Genomic DNA, 19,435 nt, shown 5'->3' with positions numbered 1-19,435 from the left:
TAAATCATTGAGTTAAATCTATAAGACTTGATGAGAATACCAAGTAAAGTATTATAGAGGGAGAAGAGAAGAGGGACCAGGCAGAACCCTGAAGGATGCCTGTAGTTGAAGTGTATTATCTAGATGAGGATCCATCAAAGAAGCCAAAGAGGAGATCAGATAATTATCATCATCCACTTTTATACTTTATAAATTTGTTGTGAAATAAAATGTGACGCAGGATAGTAGAGTATATAGAGAACTAACTTCAGGATCAAGAAACTTGAATCTAGATCTTGTCTCTGACTTGGCATGTGACCCTGGACAAGTCACTTGTCCAGTGAATATCAGTGAATCAGGAAACTCTTTAAGCCTCTAAATCAAAGAGAATTTGTTGAGCTGCCTTGGTAGAGGAAGTTCCTTCCCAGGAGCTCCCTTTACTGGGTTAAAAATAGTGAATGTGCTTGGAACTTTTAGAAAGAAAAGCACTACCAAAATTGAATATGTTGACATTATTATTATTACATTACTGTTTCAATGAATGAGAATTATCTAATTGGAAGGGGCTATGCCATATGATTAAAGTCCTTATGGTATTAACAATTGTTAAAAAGGTCAATGGTTTGTAGAACTAGACAGGGAATATATCATAAAAACCATTTCATTCAATGTATATGCATAGTTTTCATGGTGACTTTTCAGCCAATATTGAAGGCTTGACATTAAATCAAGATTTTTGGTAACATTGGGGCAGAAGCTTAAATCATCATTCCTTTTATCAGGAAACTGGAAGCCCTCCCACCCCATTCCTTTACATCTGCCCCCCCTTTTGCCAAATATATCTAAAATGTTTCCCCTCTTTTCCCCTAGTTTGTGGCTCTGGGTGTGATTCTCACTATTTTTACTCTGAAGGGATTACTAATCAAGCTGTGTGGTCCAGGCTGGCTCTCACTACACATAAAGTCTGGGATCAGTTTATAAATATGTCTGTGAAAATGAGAAATTGGAACCTAGTACTTTTAACTGGTTCCCAGTTTACAGCTCATAAGAGAGAAGACTAGTAAATTGATACAGCTTATATTCTATAAGTGCCCAAACCACAGACATTGTTAGCTTTTACGTGCCTTCCTGCAATCTGCCTCTCAGAAAAGAGAAAGCAAAAAACTTTTCTTCATTACAAAGCTCTGATTCTTCTCTTCTGATGGAACTGTCCTAAGTGAAGGCAGAGCCTGAGGAAATGGGATTATGGCTCAGCACAAGGGATTGAGGCTAAACATAAGGAACATGTCCTGACAGTAAAGGATATTCAATATTCAATGTGTTTTTGAGGGAGTGAGATGGTGGATGTGCTTTCCCAAGAGATCTTTAAAAATAGGATAGAATTTTTTGAAATAGAATAGCCTCTTTTCTGTCTAACATGGCTTAAGTTTGGGCTATCTGAAGGCAGGAGCGAGTGAGTGAGTGAGTGAGTGTGTGTAAACAGATGACTCTCCAAGCCTTCTTTCCTTTCCAGAATTCTGTGTATCAAAAGCAAATTGAACAATTCTGAGAGCATATTCCTGCTCTTGCCATTTTTCTCAGCTTCTCAATGGGCTGAATTTTTCCATCTGTATTTCAGAAAAATTAACTTCTGACACCTGATGGTTGTTAATAGGGACACCAAGGCAGTGCTTCCCTAGCTTTACTGAACTCTTAGAATTAAAGGAGACAGTGGAAGGAGTGAAGACAGAAGAAATGGCCTCTTATACGGAGACAATGTATTTGTAGGTATTGAGGGAGAGGAGACAGATGTGGGAAGAGTGAAAATAGTACCACTTTTCACTGGGTTTTTATTCCCCTCTTTTATCACAGAAGCAAACCTCCAAACAGGACATTATTGACAGGATAGAGATAGAACTTATGATTTCATTTCTTGAAGGACATAATAATACCTAAGAATTTACTTTGAATTATTGTACTTATTTATCTGAATTTTGTATATTACTTTGTATGTACTTTATTCTACAAATTAACATAAGTAAACTCATTTGGGGAAGGACCACATTTTGACCTTTTTATTACCAATGTTTATTATATGCACAGAATAGGGACTTAATAAATAATTGTTGATTGATTGAAAGGCACCAACAATAATTCCACAAGCATTTATTAAACCCTTACTTGTGCTAGGTACTAGTGCAGGTTCTGAGAATACACATTCAATGAATTTTTTAACAACCCTTACTTATAAAGGATTTACATTATAGTGAGAGAAGCAAGTACGTTTATATATATGTGTATACACACACACACACACACACACACACACACACACATATATATATATATGTAGATGTAGCAACAAAAAGAAAGGCAGGTGATGAGATCCACCTATGTCATGAGGGTACACATGTGGTGATATTGTCATTGTGTATGACTTAAATGGAAGCAAAAGGAGAGGCAGGCATGGGTAAAGAACTATGCTTATCTGCTCCCTTAAATATTGTTTATCTGGATTTCTTGTTAAACATGGTTGTAACTTAGACATAGGAATCTACCTCTCCTCATTGCCTACTGATATGGACTACCTCAAAAGGCCAAAAAAACCCCCCAAATTCATATGAATGAAGGGACTCCATAGTAGGTTGCAACATTGAAGGTACCTGGGATTTGGGTATTTCCACACTATAAGTAGGTGAAATAGCTTCCACCAACAGGTGAGCTGATCTATGCTCCTCTACTCGACCTATGGAGCCAGTGTGCTAGACTCAGAGCTAGAATCTGTGAGTGAGTGAGGGGCACCTTTAGATCCTTGGCAGCTGACTAAGACAACCAAAGATCTATCCCTGAGAATATCTAGACTTGAGGCTCAAACAGGTGGAAGAGCACAGACCTTGGGTGCAGAGATAGCACAGAGAAAGGCTGCAAAACAGTAGAAGCTCCAGAGACTTGAAAGGTGGCCTCAGGCAAAAACCTTATTCCTTAGCTCCATACACAGAGAGTCTGCCCTCCTCACTCAGACTTCTGAATGGAAAAGGGAAGGAAAAACTACCATATTAATGGTAAAAACTGCCCAGGAAAAAACAACTTCCCAACACCAAGAAGAACAAGAAGAAGGCTTTGACCCTGAATAATTTTTTTTTACTTTTAAGCATTATTTTATTTGTTCATTTTCAAACATTATTCCTTGGAAACAAAGATCATTTTCTTTTCCTCCCCCCCCCACTCCTACCACCCCTCCCAGAGCTGATGTGCAATTCCACTGGGTATCACATGTGTCCTTGATTCAAACCCATTTCCATGTTGTTGGTCTTTGCATTAGGGTGTTCATTTAGCTTCTCTCCTTAGTCATGTCCCCTTAACCCCTGTAGTCCATCAGTTGCTTTTCCTCGGTGTTTTTATGCCCACAATTGTCCTCTGCTTGTGGATGGTGTTTTTTCTTCTAGGTCCCTGCAGATTGTTCAGGGACATTGCATTGACCCTAATGGAGAAGTCCATGAGGTTCGATTGTTTCAGTCTCTGTGTATAATGTTTTCCTGGTTCTGATCCTTTCGCTCTGCATTACTTCCTGAAGGTTGTTCCAGTCTCCATGGAATTCCTCCACTTTATTATTCCTTTTAGCACAATAGTATTCCATCACCAACATATACCATAATTTGTTCAGCAATTCCTCAATTGAAGGGCATCTCCTCATTTTCGAATTTTTGGCCACCACAAAGAGCACAGCTATGAATATTCTTGTACAGGTCATTTTCCTTATTATCTCTTTGGGGTACAAACCCAGCAGTGCTATGGCTGGATAAAATGGCAGAGAGTCTTTTATCGCCCTTTGGGCATAGTTCTAAATTGCCCTCCAAAATGGTTGGATCAATTCACAACTCCACCAGCAATGAATTAATATCCCGACTTTGCCACATCCCCTCCAACATTCATTACTTTTCTTTGCTGTCATGTTAGCCAATCTGCTAGGTGTCAGGTGATACCTCAGAGTTGTTTTGATTTTCATCTCTCTGATTATCAGAGATTTAGAGCACTTTTTGATGTGCTTTTTAATAGTTTTGATTTCTTTGGCTGAAAACTGCATGTTCATGTCACTTGCCCATTTATCAATTGGAGAATGGCTTGATTTTTTGTACAATTGATTTAGCTCTTTATAAATTTGAGTAATTAGACCTTTGTAAGAGGTTTTTGTTATGAAAATTGTTTCCCAATTTGTTACTTCCCTTCTGATTTTTGTTATATTGGTCTTGTTTGTACAAAACCTTTTTAATTTGATGTAATCAAAATTATTGATTTTACATTTTGCGATTTTTTCTATGTCTTGCTTGGTTTTAAAGTCTTTCCCTTCCCACAGGTCTGACATGTATACTATTCTGTGTTCACCTAATTTGCTTATAGTTTCCTTTTTTATGTTCAAGTCATTCACCCATTCTGACTTTATCTTGGTGTAGGGTGTGAGGTGTTGATCCAAACCTAATATCCCCCACACTGTCTTCCAGTTTTTCCAGCAGTTTTTGTCAAATAGTGGATTTTTGTCCTAGAAGTTGGGCTTTTTGGGTATACTGTCTTGCTGAGGTCACTTACTCCAAGTCTATTCCACTGATCCTCCTTTTTTTTCTCTTAGCCAATACCAAATTGTTTTGATGACCACTACTTTATAATAGGGTTTGAGATCTGGGACTGCAAGGCCACCTTCCTTTGTATTTTTTTTCATTATTTCCCTGGCTATCCTTGATCCTTTGTTCTTCCAAATGAACTTTGTTATGTTTTTTTCTAATTCAGTAAAAAACATTTTGGAAGTTCCATGGGTATGGAACTAAATAGATAAGTAAGTTTGGGTAGGATGTTCATTTTTATTATATTGGCTCATCCTACCCATGAGCAGTTAATGTTTTTCCAATTGCTCAAGTCTAGTTTTAGTTGTGTGGAGAGTGTTTTGTAGTTGTGTTCATATAGTTCCTGTGTTTGTCTCGGGAGATAGATCCCTAAGTATTTTATTTTGTCTAAGGTGATTTTGAATGGGATTTCTCTTTCTAATTCTTGCTGCTGAGCCCTGAATAATTTTTATGGAGGAAAAATCCAATCTACAGAGGAAATAGCAGAATAGAACAAACAAATAAATATACCCAAACTTTCCAAAAGAAATGGAAATTGACCACAAGCTCTTGAAGAATTTAAATTGGAGCTTATGAAAAAGATGGAAGAACATTGGCAAGAAAAGTGGGAGATAGTTCAAAAAGAAAATAACAATTTAAAGTATAAGAACTCCCAATTGGAGAAAGCAGCCCAGAAATCAAATGAAATGATAAATAAATTAGGGAACACAATTAAATAGCTGGAAGCCATGAAAAGCAGAATAGACCAAACTGAAAAGGAAAATCAAAACATTATAGCTGAAAATCAAAAGATTATGGCAGAAAAAAAACAAATATTTAAAGACCAGAATTGGGCAATTAGAAGCCAATCATCTAGCAAAACAGCAAGAATTAATAAAGCAAAATGAAAAGATTGACAAAATAGAAGGAAATATGAAATATCTCACTGAGAAGATGACTGACCAAGAAAACAGGTCTAGAAGAGACAATTTAAGAATCATTGGTCCACCTGAAAACTCAGAAATAAAGAAACCTTGACATCATACTACAAGAAACTATCCAAGAAAACTGCCCTGATATTCTTGAGCAAGAGGACAAAATAGACATTGAAAGAGTTCATAGAATACCTTCTACACTAAATCCTCAAAAGACAATGGCAGGAATATAATTGCCAAATTTAAGAACTTCCAAGCTAAGGAAAATTTTTTACAAGAAGCCAGAAAGAGACAATTCAGATATCAAAGAGCACCAATCAGGATGATATAAAATCTAGCAGCTTCTACACTAAAGGACTGCAAGACTTGGATTATCATATTCAGAAAGGCAAGAGAATTAGGTCTTCAACCAATGATCACCTACCCATCAAAACTGACTATATACTTCTAGGGGAAAGTATGGGCATTCAACAAAATAGAAGATTTACAAATATTTATAAAGAATAGACCAGAGCCAAGCAGAAAATTTAATATCCAAACACAAAGATCAAAAGAAACATGAAAAGTTAAATAAGATAGAGAGAGGAAAGGGGAGAAAATGTTTTTATTTAAATTTTCTTGTTTAAGGACTTCATTAAGATCAAATTGTTTACATTAATATATGGAAAAATGTTATTTGTAACTCTCAGAAATTGTATTCACTATGATAGCAATTAGAAGAATAATTCATTGGTCAAGATTGGGGTAATAAGTGTAAAAGAGAGAATCTGAAATGCAAAGGTTCAAAGGACATCATCTGTCAATCAAGGTGACAATTCCAATTGGAAAGCATCCCCTTTATTGCAACAGAAACTCAGATTATCCATTTATTACAAAAGTGGTCTAAGATGATATGCAAAAAAAGAAAAAGGGAGTGGGGAATAGGAGATGGCACCAAGAGAAATTTGAAGGATAATACTAAATAGAACAATCTATATCACACAAAAAGGTGCATGGGAAAGATAGGGAAAGAATACTATTATAAGGACAGGAAGAGACTGCTAATAGGAAATTCTTAAACCTTATTCTCAGTGAAATCAATTTTGAAAGGAAAGAGCATCTAGACACATTGGAATATAGAATTCTATCTTACCCTACAGGGAAAGTGAGAAGGGAAAAACCAAGGGTCAGGGAGTGGAGTGGGGAGTACAAAAAAGGAGGGAAAGGGGGGGGAGGAAACTTAATAGACACACGAAAAATAAGAAGGGAACAGAAAGCGAAAGGGCAGAAAGACAACTATAATAAGGGTGGGGATTAGGGGAACTGACTAAAAGAAAACCACTGGTCTAAAACAATATAGTGAAAGAAGAAAGGGCAGAACTAGGAGAAGATATCAAAATATTGGGGAATACAGAGATGGTTATCATAACCCTGAATGTGAATGGAATGAACTCATCCATAAAACAAAAGCAAATACCAGAGTGGATTAGAAACCAACATCTCACCATAAGTTGTCCACAAGAAACACACATGAAGCAGATAGTGTTGAGGGTAAAAATTAGGGTTGTTGACTGAATATATTATTTTAGTGGTCATCAGGCATTTAAATTCAATCCCAATAAAATACTAAAGTCAGTTTGAGATTTTTATGGTGGTTTAATTACAATGGAAGGAATAAATTAAGAAGAAGAAGAATGGAATTGGACTGCTCCGGCCTGGTCTGAGCCAAGCAGGAATTCAGAGGCTTTGGCCAAGGGGCCTCTCCAGAAAACCAAGGGAAGGGGGAGTCAGTCTTAGAACTCACCATGTGACCATATAAAAGGAAGCAGTCTGAAGAGCTCCTCCAGGCCTGAGTTTCAGGGCCAAGTCTATCAAAGCTCCCAACACTGCCCAGAGAGACCCGAGGAGGTGGGGGACTGATGAGAAATATACAGGCAGTTCTTTACATCACTTTCTGCATCTTATATGTACCATATGTATGTACTTATGTACTTATGTACATATGTACTTATATGTAGCTTAAGCTTGGCTTAGGGCAGCCCGGGGTGGGGGGGGTGTCAGTTGTTTCTGATTTGTCACTTGCTAGCACATGTTGGTCATCAGCCATCCTTCTTACAGTTAATACTTAAGTGGGGGTGTTAATATACCTGATTGCTAGAATTCTAAAGACTAAACATTAAATCTAAAATTCACAGAAGGTAATTACATCCTGATAAAAAGGCAGTATAGACAATGAGGAAATATCACTAATCAACATGTATGCATCAAATGGTATAGCATCCAAATTTCTAAAGGAGAAACTAGTGGAGTTGAAGGAGGAAATAGATAGTAACAATATACTAGTGAGAGACCTGAACCTTTCTGTATCAGATCTAGATAAATCCAACCAAAAAATAAATAAGAAAGAGGTAAGAGATGTGAATGAAATCTTAGATTAATTAGAGTTAATTAAAATGCACAGAAAAATAAATAGGGACCAAAAGGAATACACCTTCTTTTCATCAGTACATGGTACATTCACAAAGCTTGACCATGTAAAAACATGGCAAACAAGTGCAAAAATGCAGAAATAATAAATGCAACCTTTTGAGATCATAATGCAATAAAATAATAATTACTAAGGGTATATAGAGAGCCAAATAAAATTAATTGGAAATTAAATATGATCCTCCAAAATCAGTTAGTAAAGAATAAATTATAGAAAAAAATTAATAATTTCATTGAAAAAATGACAATGATGAGACATTCTTTCAAAATCTATGGGATGCAGCCAAAACAGTACTCAGGGAAATTTATATCCTTGAGTTCATATATTAACAAATTAGGGAGGGCATAGGTCAAAGAATTGAACATGCAAATCAAAAAAACTTGAAAGGGAACAAATTAAAAATCCCTAGTCGAAAACTAAATTAGAGATCCTAAAAATTAAAGGCGAAATTTTAAAAATAGAAAATGAAAGAACTACTGAATTAATAAATAAGGCTAGAAGCTGGTATTTTGAAGAAACAAATAAAATATGCAAAGTACTGGTCAATGTAATAAAAAAAAGGAAAGTAGAAAACCAAATTAACAGTATCCAAGATGAAAAGGGAGACCTCACCTCTAATGAAGAGGAAATTAAGGCAATCATTAAAAACTATTTTGCCCAATTATATGGCAAAAAATATGACAATCTAGGTGATATGGATGAATATTTATAAAAATACAAATTGCCTAGATTAACACAAGAAGAAATATAATATTTAAATAATCCCATATCAGAAAAAAGAAATTGAAAAAGCCAGCAAAGGACTCCCAAAGGAAAAATCCCCAGGGCCTGATGCATTCACAAGTGAATTCTATTAAACATTCAAAGAACAACTAATCCCAATATTATACAAAATATTTGACATTATTTGCAAAGAAGGAGTTCTGCCAAATCCCTTTTATTACACAAATATGGTACTGATTCCAAAGCCAGGAAGGTCAAAAACAAAGATAGAAAGCTATAGACCAATCTTCTTAATGAACATAGATGCAAAAATTTCAAATAGAATACTAGCAAAAAGACTCCAGCAAGTGATCACGAGAGTCATTCATTATGATCAAGTGGGATTTATACCAGGAATACAAGGATGATTTAATATTAGGAAAACCATCCACATAATTGACCATATCAACAAGTAAACCAACAAAAATCACATGATTATCTCAATGGATGCAGAAAAAGCCTTTGACAAAATATAACACTCCTTCCTATTAAAAACACTAGAAAGTACAGGAATAGAAGGATATTTCCAAAGAATAATAAATAGTATATATCTAAAAATAGCAGCAAACATCATCTGCAATGGGAATACATTAGAAGCATTTCCAATAAGATCAGGATTGAAAAAAAGGATGCCCATCATCACCTCTATTATTTAACAGTCTACTAGAAACACTAGCAGTAGCAATTAGAGAAGAAAAACAAATTGAAGTTATTAAAATGGATAATGAGGAGACCAAGCTATCACTCTTTTCAAATAAAATGATAGTCTACTTTAAGAACCCTAGAGAATCCACCAAAAAGCTAGTGTAAATAATCAAGAACTTTAGCAAAATTGCAGGTTACAAAATAAACTCACATAAGTCATCAGCATTTCTATATATTTCCAACACAGCTCGTCAGCAAGAGTTAGAAAGAGAAATTCCATTTGAAATCATCCTAGACAAAATAAATTACTTAGGAATATATCTGCCAAGACAAACACAAGACCTATTTGAACACAACTATAAAACACTCTCCACACAATTAAAACTAGATCTAAATAATTGGAAAAACATTAATTGCTCATGGGAAGGATGAGCAAACAGAATAAAAATGACAATCCTACCCAAACTTATTTACTTATTCAGTGCCATACCAAAAAATCTATTTTACTGAATTAGAAAAAAACCATAACAAAGTTCATTTGGAAGAACAAAAGATCAAGGATATCCAATGAAATAATGAAAAAAAAATGTGAAGAAAGGTGGCCTAGCAGTACCAGACCTCAAACTATACTATAAAGCAGTGGTCATCAAAACAATTTGGTGCTGCCTAAGAGACAGAAGGGAGAATCAGTGGAATAGACTTGGGGTAAGTGACTTCAGCAAGACAGTCTATGATAAACCCAAGGATCCCAGCTTTTGATACAAAAATCCACTATTTGACAAAAACTCCTGGGAAAATTGGAAGATAGTATGGAAGAGATTGGGTTTAGCTCAACATCTCATACCCTACACCAAGATAAACTCAGAATGCGTCAGTGACTTTCATATAAAGAATGAAACTATAAGTAAATTAGGTGAACACAGAATAGTATACTTGTCAGATCTTTGTGAAAGGAAAGATTTTAAGACCAAGCAAAAGTTAGAAAAATTCACAAAATGTAAAATAAATAATTTTGATTACATCAAATTAGAAAGTTTTTGTACAAGCAAAACCAATGGAACCAAAATAAGAGGGGAAGCAACAAATTGAGAAAAAATCTTCATAATAAAAACCTCTGAGAAAAGTCTAATTACTCAAATTTATAAATTCTAAATCAGTTGTACAAGAAATCAAGTCATTCCCCAACTGATAAATGGGCAAGGGAAATGAATAGGTAATTTTCACATAAAGAAATCATAACTATCAGTAAACCCATGAAAAAATGTTCTAAATCTCTTATAACCAGAGAAATACATATCAAAATAACTCTGAGGTACCACCACACACATAGCAGTTTGGCTAACATGACAGCAATGGAAAATAGTAAATGTTGGAGGGGATGTGGCAAAATTGGGACATTAATGCATTGCTGGTGTAATTGTGAATTGATCCAATGATTCTGGAGGGCAATTTGGAACTATGAACAAGGGTACTAACAATTGTCTGCCCTTTGATCCAGCCATGGCACTGCTGGGTTTGTACCCAAAGAGATAATAAGGAAAAAGACTTGTACAAGAATATTCATAGCTGTGCTCTTCATGGTGGCAAAAAATTGGAAAATGAGGGGATGCCCTCCAATTGGGGAATGGCTGAACAAAGTGTGGTATATGCTGGTGATGCAATACTATTGTGCTCAAATGAATAATAAACTGGAGGAATTGCATGCAAACGGTAACAACCTCTAGGATTTGATACAGAGTGATAGAAGCAGAACCAAAAGAACAATCAATGTACACAGAGATTGATACACTGTGGTAAAATTGAAAGTAATGGAAATCTCAACTAGTATCAATGCAATGATCCAGAACTATTTGGAGGGACACATGAGAAAGAATGCTATTCTCATCCAGAGGAAGAACTTTTGGAGTAGAAACAGAAGAAAAACAACTGCTTGATCACATGGGTTAATGGGGTTATGATTGGGGTTATAAACTCTAAATGATCACCTTAATGCAAATATCAATAATATGGAAATAGGTCTTGACCAATGACACATGTAAAACCCTGTGTAATTGTGTGTTTGCTATGTGAGGGAGTTGGGAGGGTAGGAAAAGAACATGATTTTTGTAATCCTGGAAAAATATTCTAAATTAATCAATTAAATAAAAAATGTTTATCTAAGAGATATGATTGAATTCCATCAAACTTCTGATTACTTTGTCCTTTCTAAGGGAAAGGAAGACACCAATCTCTATAGCTAAGGTTTAATCCCTTTCCCTCCTAATACTGGTTCCACAATAAACATACATAGAGAATACCAAAGAAATTCATTTACACAAATCATAACAGAATCGAAATCAGAGAAGATATTCAAAGGAAAATATATATCAGACAACAAAGAGTGAATCTGCTCTCCCATTGGAAATTAGTAACTCCTATCTACCTAGAGAGAGTCCTGGATCTCACCTAAGAGGAAACTCTGTAATCTCTAGAGTAGCAAATCCCCAGAGGAAAATGATGAAGACTATATGCTCCTATCATGTCTTTTCAGAATCTTTTCCTTTAGCAACCTGAAGTTGCACTGATCTGTTCCATCTTTTCTTGAAGCAAGAAGCCAACTCAATGCCATGCTTGAAGAAAACTCTCACTTGGAGAATCCCCAAAGTGCAACTGGCTAAGAACTGAAACATTTGTCTCTTTCCAACTCCACCGAATTCTTCTTGTAAGATAGAGCCTTCATCTCCACCAATATGGAGAGTGTCCCATACAAATACGCTTTGGGACAGGGGTAACATATATATTATAGGAACAAATACAAACTATTATGATGCTAGAAATGATATAGAAATGTCAAATTAAGACATTTTATTAGAGTCCTTTGCCTTAAAACCTGAATAATTTGTCTTTTTTTAAATATAGGGCATATCACTGTACTATGTATAATTGTCATGAAATTTTAGTTTTATAAAAGTTAAGAAACTTGCTACCTCCCAGATTCTAGGAAGTGAACTGCTTGGAGAAGGCACCATGGGGATGCCTGCAGAATCCTCACACAACACTGAAATATCCAGAATGAATTTTGGGTTGTAGTGAAATTGAACTGTGGTTGGTTGCAACACATTTATTTTCTATGCATATACTCTTATGTCAATGGGGGACTGCTCCCTAATTGGCTTTTTGCCAATGTTCTGAGAAATCATTTGTTTTGTTCTTTTCCCTTTTTTATCCCCAAATTATTGTAATTTATAATTTGGTATGTTTAAAAAATCCATTGGGGAGATTAGTCTTCCAAAGGATATCAGGAGGGATTGTGTAATTAGAATCTGTTACCCTAAAAACTACTATACCCAGAACCCCTCTCACCTCCTGTCCTTATGTGTTGATGCAGACAGGATATAAATTGGGTTGAGGTTCATCTCTCTCTCTCTTTCTCTCTATATCTTTTTCTCTGTCTCTATCTCTGTTTCTCTCTGTCTCTCTGTCTCTCTCTGTCTCTGTCTCTGTCTCTCTGACTCTGTCTCTCTGTCTCTGTCTCTCTCTCTGTCTCTCTGTCTCTCTCTCTGTCTGTCTCTGTCTGTCTGTCTGTCTGTCTGTCTGTCTGTCTGTCTGTCTGTCTGTCTGTCTGTCTGTCTCTCTCTCCTTCCTGTTGAGGCTTTATTGGAGTGGGGATTTTGAGCAGGTAGAAAAACTTAGTCACATGGTTCAGTTTTGTCAGTTAATAAACTTAAAAATAATAATGCTTGAAGTATTGGATATTAATTTAACTTTTACAACTGGGAGAAAGCTGACTCTATTCTGACAATGTCTGTCTAAAATGACAATTCTTTAGTTAGCAGCTCTGATGCAGATGATCTTATGACTGATGGAACCCTTTTATTGATTTCAGAGTCAAACAGCAGGAGGGCTGTGAACAGAGGCTATCTCAATGGATTGCTTAGACTACACCAGGACTGGCAAAGCCATGATATTTCCAATGATTTCATCCAAATCCGAAGGTCTCTCCTACTCTGCCTCAAACATATAACCAATATCCAGTCTGGCAGAGAAGCCTTCCTTGGGGCACAGGGGATGGAGATCCTCTTTACTACCACACAGGTAAATATTGCAAAATTAGCTTATATTTAAACTTGTGATTATAGCCTAGTTCACATATATAATTTTCTATAAACCTCACAACAGTTCTGTGAAGGGTATAATGTAGAGGTTTTTATCCTCATTTTAGAAATGGAAAAACTGATTGGTTCCTTGCTATTAGGTAAAGGGCACTTCATTCTGAGTCAGGGGATCTGAGTTCAAATCCTGAATTTGTGTGTGACCTAGATTACTCCAAAGTTCACAGACCTCAGTCAAATCACTTAACCTCTGTTGGCCTTAGATTCCTCATTTGTACAACCAGGCTTAGAATGGATGATTTTTAAGGTCCCTACCAACTTTAAACCTAGTAATGTTAATGGAAGTGAAGTGTCTTCTCCAAGGATCACATAACTCCTTGCTAGTAGAACAAAAACTTAATTTAAGTGTTATTCCAAGTATACTGCTCTTCTTATTTAGATAGCTTAGTCTATCAGATTCCAGGAGCATTTAGGGACAAGAGAATGGAATAGGCTAGACCTTAAAGATACAACATAAGGCTGTGTTTCTATTTTGGCCAGAGGCTTTTGATTTTAACCTCTGTTCATGAATTCAACTCTAAGTAGTTTTTCCTTCCTTCCTTCCTTCCTTCCTTCCTTCCTTCCTTCCTTCCTTCCTTCCTTCCTTCCTTCCTTCCTTCCTTCCTTCCTTCCTTCCTTCCTTCCTTCCTTCCTTCCTTCCTTCCTTCCTTCCTTCCTTCCTTCCTTCCTTCCTTCCTTCCTTCCTTCCTTCTTTCCTTCCTTCCTTCTTTCCTTCCTTCCTTCCTTCCTTCCTTCCTTCCTTCCTTCCTTCCTTCCTTCCTTCCTTCCTTCCTTCCTTCCTTCCTTCCTTCCTCCTTTCCTTTTCTATTTTTTGATTGCATTAGAGAAAATTTCTAATCGACTGTACTTTAATATTTCTTAACTTCATTTGATTTTCTCTGATTATTTATAAGTTTTAAACCTTTCACTGTAGCTTTTGGATCCCTCAAATATTTGCAGCGTTCTCTTCCTATCTTCCCCAACATAACATGTAGCAGAAGTAAAGCTTGTTTTGCTTCACTTAGGTTTCCTAGTTAGTCAATCTTTACATATTCCCCATCAATTTGGTTGCTCTTCTCTGGAGGCCCTCATTTCCTTCACTTTATTTCTGCTTGTATACACCCAAGATCATGAAATAGCTAAAGAGAGTATTATCTTCCAAACATAGTCTCTTATGGGAATTCTCCCTTAAAAAGTCATTCTTATTTTTATAGTAATATAATACTATAAAACCATAAATAATTCTCTGCTTGCTATCACTTCTTTTTTTTTTATCCATCATCACTGCTACCAAAATTATTCTTTGCCACATGATTGCTGAATTTTACATTATGTTTCACTTGATGAAGTAGTACTTTGAATTCTTGCAGGCCGCCTTTTATTTTGTTAGTGTGTGGTGTCTCAGTATTCAAACTACTCCAGTCCCCTGTGGAATATTTTCATTATTGTTGATGACTAACAGCTTCTAGGCCTCTTTGGTCTGCATAGTTCAGCTGTATGCTGTTTATTCTGTTGTACCATCTATATTCACTGTCAGAAAACAATCAAAGTTGAAAGAAAAGAAACAGATACAGCATCTAGAGATATACACATATGATTCTGAGAAAATTTTGGAGTTGAGAAAGGACAAAGAATACAAAGAAGGTCAAATGAAGGCAGGCAAACATTCATCCTTTAGGACATTCTCTGAAGAGATGATCTCTGGGAATTCAATTAAGGTAATTTCCCTACAAATTTCCACCACTTTGGTTATCATATATAGCAGAGACAGAATCTGAACAAAGACCTACATTATCACTTTCTAATAGAAAATATGTGATTTTGATAAGTTTCTCTGGATCTTTGTCAGAGTCTTGGTTGATATTGCTTGAAACCTAAGCCTGGCAGGCACCTCCTAAAATGTATAAATTTTGGGGTCACCCTCGGTAAAATAAACAGGATATGGTACACTATTCAACTTCCCTCTAGAAGCACATGTGAGAAGTGAAAATACTAATCTCTTCAAAGGTCAGAGACAAAGTACAAATGACAGCTTTAAAGGGTTTTGTGTGACTGTGTTTAATAATATACCACAGGAGAGCTGTCAAAAGGGACACCATGAAGGTTGATAGGTCTGACATCTGACATCTCTTGACAATGACATTTTTCTGTTTGAAGAGATGCCCTTCCTGGGTAGAAATGAGACTGTCTCTACTCCTGCAATATAGTTATAGTAAGCATTGAATGGCCCTATGTCACTGTAGCCTGACAATTATATCACAAAAACAAACATTATAGAGAAAAGTGCTGACCCCATCTGGTTAATTGAATTGTATTTATATGATGATTATTGGCATTGTTGAGGGTAAATGAGCCACAAGCATGAGAGTCACTGAAAAGGTCAAAGGATCACTTAGGTATACTAGAAATCTCTCTCTCTCTCTCTCTCTCTCTCTCTCTCTCTCTCTCTCTCTAGTTTCCAAGGTATGTCTATTGTTATCAAAGTCCATCTCTCTGATTGACCTTACCTAATTATTTTAAGGTGGTACATTCTTGGGAAGATAAAGTAGATCAGTGGTATCATTAAATAGGAGCTAAGCTAGTGTCACATAAAGATCCCTGCAAGCCAAATATTGAAAACCTCATAGAAATATTTTCTTTCTATGTTCTATTCTATTTTTCATTTAAAAATATTTCCCACTTATATTTTAATCTGGGAATTGCTGGAGGCCACATGTTTTACCCCAATGAAATAGACCAGTGATGGTGAACCTATGGCATAGGTGCCAAAGATGGCACTCAGAGCACTCTTTGTGGGCACTTGGCCACCCTTCCCCCACCAGCATTTGTTATTAGAAAGGCAGAGGGACTCAATTGGAATTGTTCCCTTGTCTCCCTCTACCATGCTTGATGTCATTTTTCCCATCATCCACCCCTCCACCCAGTAGCCCAACAGGAATACTTCCTCCCTCCCCTTTGTGGGATAAGGGGGTTAAGGCATGGCTTACCCCCCCTTAGTCTCTGAGGAGGGGTGGCACAACACTCAATCTGGGGGAGTGGTTGGGGCCCAGGGCCTAGCACTCCATCTCTAAAAGGTTCACCATCACTGAAGTAGACCATAGTATAAAGAAAAATACCAGATGTATTTCTGCAGTCCAAGAGTTCATTCAAGCTTTTGGAATCCAAGGGACATTCAAGAGGTCTAACCCTCATCATAGGTATGCTCATGAAAAGAAAATGGAGGATGGTTTGATAACTTTAAAAAAAATGTGCTTTTGATAAGTTAAAGTAAGATCCTTAGAAAAAAAGAAAGGAGAAAAGTGCCATTAAAATATAGTTGAATCACTGTTTTCAGGAAAAGGGTAGAAGTTAAAATTAGGAAATAGTTTAAAGAAGTCAGAAAGAGGATCCTTAATTCTGAATATGTATGTCTAAGAAGACTCAAAGAAGGATTTATAATTTGAGATAACTGATTGCAAATTATCACTACCATTGTTCAACAAACAGAGGGTAGATAGTATAATGGTAATGATGGTAGACTATTCATTACTTCATTCAGCAACCTGTATACTGAGCAATAGGATCAAGTTCTAATGTAAGAATTCTAGATCTAGCACAGCCATTGTGATGGCATAGCCATTTTTAGCCTCAGTTTCCTCATGTATGGCATTAAGAAGTTAGACTAGATGACCACTAAGGCTTCTTTCACATCTAAAACTGAGATACTATAATCCAACTATAAGATGATCACTAAGGTTGGTCTGAAATCCTCTAATTATGGAATAGTTGCTTTACTAATTCCTAAGCAGGAATTTTCTAAATACCTATGAAGTATTTGGAATATTTGATTATCAACTGACATAATCCTCTTAATAGCTAATGTAAACAGAATCAGTCCTTTGTTGTCTTCAGTTGGATGTCATTAATGATAAATGCAATTATCAATAAAATTTGATCTAGTTACCTACTTGTTCTCTTTTGGGTACTAATTACTACCTTACACTTTCATGGTAGTTAAATTTTCCCTAAGTAATTTCCAGTCCCATTTGTCCCAAATTCATTCAATGAATATTTAATAAGTACCTACTAATGTGCAAGTCATTAGGCAAGATGGTAGTGAAAGGAATGAAAAAAGATCAATAAACTATGATCATCCTATCTTCCAGCAGCTTACAGTGTAGAGGAAGAAAAAAAAATTAAACATGACCACAAACAAGTCAGTATATGCGATATGTTAGAAGTAAAGCATGTCTTTAATAAAATATTTTTGAATTGGAGGAAGATATTCATATCAGAGATAATATAACCACCATTCTCATCATAAAAAGTTTTTTAAAATAGCTATATATATGCTGTTTATTGTACAAATGTCTTGCCATACTTCCTTATTCTGTGTCTGAATCAGACAGACTCTTATCAGTCCTTGGGTTAATTGAAAATTTCATTATACTTTAATTGATGGCCTGTTCAGGTAGTTCCCTTGGAGTTTATTATATAACTGTTTAGGAAAACTCTCAAATACCTCCCTAAAAAAGGGAAATATACCTGAAAGCTCCCATGAAGACTCATGAAGAATCTGGTGGTATCAGCCTAGAAGCTGCTTCAGATAATCCTAACACCACTGAATCAATCGTGAGAACCCCTTTCTTTATAGGGAAGAACTCTGAGGGAGATCAGGTGTCAAGACCCTGGAAGCATTTTATAGAATGGCTTTTTACTTAGCACCTGAGGATATTGCACCCAGTCTAAAGATAGAAATAACAGTACATTGTTCATCAGTTCCATTTACCACAGAGCTTCCTTCTGTTTGCCCCAAGGCTGTTGAAATAGGACATCTGGTTTGTTCCATTTGATTTAACTGTTTTTCTTCATTGGAATAAAATATTGTGGTCTTGTAAGTAGTTTGACTCTCCACTTCCCTTCCAGAGTACTCCTCACCTCTTTTAATATTCTAAAATCCTTTTGGTAGCAGAGGTCGTATATAGAATTCAAAGCATTTCTTCTCTGCACTCATTGAATTTTGTGGAGATATACCATAGTTCTATTACCTGATACCACTATAGTCTTTCAGATGTCATTAAAAGAATTATAAAGAAGATGCCCCTGCTTTAATCATTTTGAAAGCTTACTAGGAAAGAACTCAACTCAATCAATGCTTATTGAATACCTATTATATACAAAACACCATGCTAAGCACATCATGGATACTTTGAAGTGGATAAGCTTAATAAAGCACAGTCCCTACCTTCAAGGAGTTAATAGTCTGCCAGAAGAGATAAGGAAAATGTACACATAACTATTATGAAAGGCAACAAGTAAGTACCACAAAAGAAGTATAAACAAATGCTACAAATATTCAGAAAATTGAGACGTCAAGATCAGGGAAGACTTCATAGAAGAGGTGATGTAAACATGATGTTGAATTATTTTTTTTTAAATGTGGAATGGTAACCTATTTTTTAAACATTTAAAAATCAACAAATACTTAATATGGTAAAAAATCTGATAGAGATTTTGATAGAGATGGAGGGGAGACATTTAGCATGGAAATATATGTGGAAAGGTATGGAAGCAGGAAATTTCAGGTTTTATTATGGGGAGTAATGAGTGCAATGCTGTAATATCATTTGACTGAGGCACAGTAGTGTACATGTAGGGATATGCCATTCCTTTGTTCAATCTGCCAAAGAAATTTTCTTTGCCCTGCACTGAGATTCATTAGAATCAACACACTAGACTTTGATAGAAGTTATTTTATTTATTTGGACAAAAAACTTTTTTCAACTTCCTGATTTACATTTTAACTTTAGATCTCATTTTCTTGTTCTTCTTTGATCTAGTGACAAGTGAAAAAAAAGTAATAATTTTACCAGATCATCTACTTATTCCCTAAGGGAACAGGTAGTAGAGGTCTTTTTAACACCCACTCTTAATAACTAAAAGCTTTTTTAGTACATATTTTTA

At 35.8% G+C, this 19,435-nt stretch overlaps 1 protein-coding gene across 1 annotated transcript in view; it reads left to right on the top strand.

Annotated features, from left to right (window-relative positions):
* The window catches only part of AGBL1 (AGBL carboxypeptidase 1), a 1,041,995-nt gene that overhangs the window by 189,510 nt on the left and 833,050 nt on the right, over positions 1–19,435 (top strand). The window contains exon 7 of the mRNA XM_007479385.3: positions 13,228–13,436. Within this exon, the coding sequence (XP_007479447.2) occupies positions 13,228–13,436 (209 nt within the window). The remainder of the gene's footprint in view (positions 1–13,227; positions 13,437–19,435) is intronic.

Source organism: Monodelphis domestica, chromosome 1 (assembly GCF_027887165.1).
Source record: "Monodelphis domestica isolate mMonDom1 chromosome 1, mMonDom1.pri, whole genome shotgun sequence".
NCBI classification, from domain to species: domain Eukaryota; kingdom Metazoa; phylum Chordata; class Mammalia; order Didelphimorphia; family Didelphidae; genus Monodelphis; species Monodelphis domestica.
This window is presented reverse-complemented; position numbering and strand designations above follow the sequence as displayed.